At 51.5% G+C, this 6,000-nt stretch overlaps 1 protein-coding gene across 1 annotated transcript; it reads left to right on the forward strand.

Moving 5' to 3' along the window:
- Positions 1 to 4,351: 4,351 nt before the first annotated feature.
- LOC311202467 (olfactory receptor 14C36-like) lies at positions 4,352 to 5,293 on the forward strand (the record flags this gene model as incomplete). Its single annotated transcript, XM_084277052.1, has 1 exon — positions 4,352 to 5,293. The coding sequence occupies one exon, from the start codon at positions 4,352 to 4,354 to the stop codon at positions 5,291 to 5,293; it is 942 nt and encodes a 313-aa protein (XP_084133178.1).
- Between the last annotated feature and the right edge of the window lie 707 nt (positions 5,294 to 6,000).

Consider the following 6,000-nt stretch of genomic DNA (forward strand, 5'->3'; position numbering starts at 1 on the left):
GACAGACGCTCTGTGGGCTGGGAGGAGGACAGTTTACTGACAAAATCACTGTGAACAAATGATAACAGCACATCACAAACTACACTCACATCCAGTGATAACAGAGAGTACTTTACTGACCAAAGGATCACAAGGTACTGCACAGTGCAAGGACCAACCAAATGCCCCAGCCATATTCAGATTGTCGTTAAGGAAGCCATGAGTGTCCCTCTCCAACCAGCCCCTTTTATGGGGCAGAGATGTCAGGTGGTGTGGAAAACAGCCTGGACTAACTCAGCTCAGCTGTGCTAACTCAGGTCACCCCTGCTAATTTAGCTCACCTCTGCTGGCTGCTTGGGGAGGTGAACTCTTGCCTGGCCTGAAACAGGACTGCTGTGCATTTAATATCCCCTGTCTGTCACATAGTTCTACCTGTCCAAAGTCAATTGACCATTGTTCCAACAGTGGATCTGCACACCAGTGCTTCTGGTTGCTCTCTAGATTTCCCTTCCCCTTCCCCTTGGACCATTCAGACACCTCTCAACCATCCAGCTGCTGCTCTGAGTTTCAGGGAGTTAAACCCTTGCCTTTCTGGCAGTTGTCTGACTCATTCTGTCTTTAGCCAGCTCTTGAGTTGTGGTGATTTCACAGTCTCATTCCTCACAAAAACATTTCTCACCTGGTTAAGCTTTGTGGCAGGTGAACCTCACTGGTGGCAGATTGCACTTGGCACAGAGTGAGGAGTGTTTAATTTAATGGTGGATCTTCTCAGGTTTCTTCTGTTGGTGGGAACATAACTCCCTGTGTGCTGCCTGTGTGCAGCCAGTTCTCTAAGGAAAGCAGGGGAGCTGGTACAGAGGGGCTGTAATGCCCCACTGTGGAGTGCAGCAGAGAGACCTGATGTAAGGACAAGGGATGCAAGTCCCAGTTGGCTGGTGAGAGTCATGGTGGGCTTGTGGAGATGTGCAGCAAGGTTGTCCCCACTGCCTCAAGGGACCTTTTTTCAGACCAGCCCAGACCTCCTTAGGAGGCACCCTGAATCTATCTCAGTCAGGGGTTATCACCTGTCCTCTGAAGTGCAAATAATATCCTACACCTTTAAAAAGAAATCAGTTTTATTCTGAGCTCCCTTTGAAACAGCTTCAATGATCTGTACATCTCTTGAAGACTTGACATAGCTCGTCAGGGTTTGCTTTTTACTTTTAATGATCCCTGTGGTGCATTTGGTGCTGAGTCCTTGAAGCTCAGGTACTGATAGGAAATTACACAAAAATCTCCATGTCAAAAGCAGAAGCCAAAGTACCTGAAGTATTAATGAGTCCCGCTGAGAGCCATTGCTGGCTGAGCCTCCCCAGGGACTCGTTAGAACAGGTAATTGGAGGCCATGTTGGCTGGTAGGCAAAGGCAATGTACAAGCAGCTGAGATGCTGAGCAAGCCCTGGGTTGGTTTGATGAAGCACCCCCAGGTGATCAGGCCCAGTCAGCTTAGGTTCATAAGGGCAGCTCCTGTTTGACCCACTGAATCTCCCTCTATGACAGAGTGACCTGCTTCTTGGACAAGGGAAGGGCTCTGGATGTTGTCTACCTTGACTTTAGCCAGGCCTTGGGCACAGATTTCCAGAACTTTCTCTTACAGAAGCTCACTGTTTGTGGCTTGGAAACTGTGGTGGTTCAGCCCCAAACAATGGCTGAGCAACACATGCTGTTTGCTCACTCCTGGAGGACAAACAGACAGAGCCTCTGTGGGCTGGGATAAGGACAGTTTACTGACAAAAGCACCATAAAAGGGGGAACAATAACAGCCCCAATTGCACTCACACCCAGTGATAGCACAGAGTACCTTACAAACCCAACAATAACAGACTGCTGCACCATGCCACAAGCACCCCTCTCCAACCAGCCCAATTTCCTTTGATGGGGAAGTGATGTCAGGGGTTGTGGAAAACAACCCAGGCAAACTCATCTCACCTGTGCTGGCTGCCTGGGGCGGTGAGCTCTGGCCTGGCCAGAACCAGGACATTATCCACCCCTGTTTCCACACCATCGACATCATGCCTGGATCTCACTTTTTCGGAGTCCTGGGGAGGTTCCTAACATCATTTATCCATTATTTAGACCATCTGCCATTGAGCGATTTTGTTATACACCAACAATTTAGTGGCTGTCCTCACCTAGAACTAAAACCCCTTGGGGTACACACTGGACTTCCTCATCCTTTCTCATCACCCACCAAGTGCACTCAGGTCCCTGAGTTAAAGCAATCCCACAAATGGGTTTGTCTTTGCCTGTAGCAGGAATAACCTGGACTGTTTTGCCAACTGGTTTTAATGCACACTACAGGGACTTTATCCCCCTCTAGAGTCGCTGTGAGTTTTGATTGGACCTGGCTTCATCTCTGGCCCTTCAGGTGACAACAGGGGTTGGTGTCTTAGTAACTCTTTCCTGGCCTCCACTCTCAGTAATTCCCATGGGCACTGGGACCAGCAGCTCCCAGGCAGCCATGCTCCTTAACCTTTGCAGGGGGTCAGACACCCCTGCTTGTCCCTGCCTGGAGGTCCTGTCTCATGGGGAGACAAGGAAAAGTGATTGTCCTGCCCAGCTCTGGTTTCATCAGGAGAAAGAACTCTGCTGGACAGAAGGATTTCTCCCCAGCTGAGGGAGGGAACATCAGAGATGAGATCACAGAGCGATCCCCATGAGGCCTGAGGCACCAGGAGGGAGCCTAGAAGAACTGGTCTTCTGCTGAGCTGGCCAGGCTCCTGGGATGGAGGGAGCTCACTGCAACCCAGCAGTGCTCCAGAGAGACAGCTCTGCCCAGGAGCAGCTCCTCTGCCAAGCACACAGGGCTGGGGACACTGCCTGGAGGCACCGAGGGGAGACCTGTGAGGCTGAGAGAGCTGATGGATGCTGAGAGCTCACTGCAGGAGAAATCTCCACAGCACTCTGCCTGGTATGTCTGTGGGTGCAGGGCAATGCAGGTTCTGTTCCTGGAGGGATCTCCTAAAGCTGGGACATGGGGCAGTGTGTGGGGTCTGTCAGGAGGACAGGTTCTCTCTAGGAGCAGAAAGTGCTGCCTGGAAGGGATGCCCTTCTGCCCCATCAGAGGACCAGGGCAGGACAGCTGTCTTCTCCTGGGCATGGCTGCAGAGGTGTGAAGCAGCGTGTGCACCCAGGGGTGCCCAGGGCTGTCCTTGTGAGCAGGGTCCCTGCACCCCAGGGTCTGTGTGCTGGGGCAGGGACTCTGCTGCTGTCAGGGTCAGAACTCAGCCTGCCTGCTGGACTTCTATCAGCAGTGCAGAAAGAAGCTGTGAGTTTAAAGTGTGACCCATGGAAGGACAGTGTAGGGTCCTTCTGCTGTCAAAGTGTGCTGTGTAGGACAGGTTTGCTCCCAGCTCCAGCAGATCCCTGGCAACTTCCCAGGGACTTTTCAAGAACACCAAGGATGAATTTTCCACTCCAGGTAAAGAGACTTTGCTTTGAATTTTCTGCTCTTGTGGACTGGCTGGGAAGTGGGAGCTGAACTTTTCCTGATAACTTTGCAGCAGGCAGTGCAAACTCATTGGTCATTAGGACTTGTCAGAGCATCTCCTGAGCCCTGCACACACAGAGGTTCCACGGGGCAGTGCCCTGATGCCAGGAGGGGTCTGCAGAGCAGAGCTGAGCACAGGGTAATTTGGATGAGGTCTGTGAGCACAGAGCAGAGGTGACATGGGCAAAGAGAAGCATCTGCATGGACAGCTGCAGTTAGCAGATACATTGGCAAGGAGGAAGAGTGAGCTGTTCCCAGCAATGCCCCGGCAGTGGGGATTTGGTACCTCCCTGACATCACCCACCGTGCTGATACTTTCTCACAGCAACGCACTGGTTTCTGCCACCCAGCACAGACTCTGAGACAAGACTTCCACGTTGTCAGTCTGAGAAACCTGCGAGTACCTGTCTGTCTGTCGCTGTCCTTACAGCCCTGGCTGGACTGTTTCTCACTGTTTCCCTTCCTGTCCTTGCTGCCTTTGTCCCACCATTACCAAAGCTCTGCTCTGCCCTCAGGTGAAACTGGAGTGACAGTGCTGAAAAGCTCATTCCTATCCACAGGGCATTTAGTCTGAGATCACACCATCCTTCTGTTTATTGACTGCTGCCAGGCAGGACTGAGTTCTCCAGAGCCCACAGCTGACCCTCTTCCCAGCAGTGGCACGCTCATGCCAGCACAAAGCAGACCTCCCAAAAGGGACCTGACAAAAGTCCTCCTGAATGCAGGGAGTCAATCTGAGGGCATTCCCTAAGAATTAGAAGATGTTTTCCTAAACGAAGTGTTCCATCACTTTTCACTGTGTCTTTTCCTCCTTGGACAGGTCTCCACTCTTGACGGCAGCTGATGTCCAACAGCAGCTCCATCAACCAGTTCCTCCTCCTGGCCTTTGCAGACACACGGGAGCTGCAGCTCCTGCACTTCTGGCTCTTCCTGGGCATCTACCTGGCTGCTCTCCTGGGCAATGGCCTCATCATCATCACCATAGCCTGTGACCACCACCTCCACACCCCCATGTACTTCTTCCTCCTCAACCTTGCTGTTACTGACCTTGGCTGCATCTCCACCACTGTTCCCAAATCCCTGGCCAATTCCTTGTGGGACACCAGGGCCATTTCCTACACAGGATGTGTGGCTCAACTCTTTTTCTTTTTTTTTTTGATTGCAACAGAGCTCTATCTTCTCACTGTCATGGCCTATGACCGCTACGTTGCCATCTGCCAGCCCCTGCACTACGGGACCCTCCTGGGCAGCAGAGCTTGTGTCCACATGGCAGCAGCTGCCTGGGCCAGTGGGTTTCTCTATTCTCTGCTGCACACAGCCAATACATTTTCACTGCCCCTCTGCCATGGCAATGCCCTTGACCAGTTCTTCTGTGAAATCCCCCAGATCCTCAAGCTCTCCTGCTCAGATGCCTACCTCAGGGAAACTGGACTCATTGTGGTCAGTATCTGTTTAGGTTTTGGGTGTTTTGTGTTCATTGTGGTGTCCTATGTGCAGATCTTCAGGGCTGTGCTGAGGATCCCCTCGCAGCAGGGACGGCACAAAGCCTTTTCCACCTGCCTCCCTCACCTGGCCGTGGTCTCCCTGTTTGTCAGCAGTGTCCTGTTTGCCTACCTGAAGCCCCCCTCCATCTCCTCCCTTGTGCTGGATATGGTAGTGGCATTTCTTTACTCGGTGGTTCCACCAGCAGTGAACCCCCTCATCTACAGCATGAGGAACCAGGAGCTCAAGGATGCTTTGTGGAAACTGATTACTAGTGTGTCTGGTGTTTCTAAGCAGCAATAAACTGCACCACATTGTGGAAGGTTTTTTCCTTCTTTTCTGTCTAATCTATAATAAAATAGTGCACCTCCATCCCATTCCTAATGCAGCTTCTCCTGAACTTGTGTGACCCAGACCTGTGCTCTCTTTGCATTAGGTCTGCCTGAAAACAGACAGACCCTCTGTGGGTTGGGATAAGGACAGTTTACTGACAAAAGCACCATAAAAGGGGAACAATAACAGCCCCAATTGCACTCACGCCCAGTGACAGCACAGAGTACATTACAAACCCATCAATAACAGAGTGCTGCAGCATGCCATGACCACCCCTCCTCAGCCAGTCCCTTGGATGGGGAAGTGATGTCAGGTGGTGTGAAAAACAGCCCAGGCAAACTCAGGTCACCTGTGCTGGCTGCTAGGGGAGGTGAGCTCTGGCCTGGCCAGAACCAGGACATTATCCACTCCTGTTTCCACACCATCTACACCATGCGCAGATCTTATGTTTTCAGAGTCCTGGGGAGGTTCATGACATCATTTATTATTTAGACCATCTGCCATGGACCACCATCCAGGAAATAGTATAGAGAAATATGCAATATTTGGCCTTTTTTCTCCTTTGACAATGTCTAAAGCCAGCTGGATGGCTTTCACCTCTGCAAACTGGCTGGATTTGCCTTCTCCATAGGCAGCTTCTGCAACTGGTTGTGTAGGACTCCATACAGCAGCCTTCC

This window comes from Gallinula chloropus (assembly GCF_964237585.1).
Source record: "Gallinula chloropus genome assembly, chromosome: 30".
Lineage (NCBI taxonomy): Eukaryota > Metazoa > Chordata > Aves > Gruiformes > Rallidae > Gallinula > Gallinula chloropus.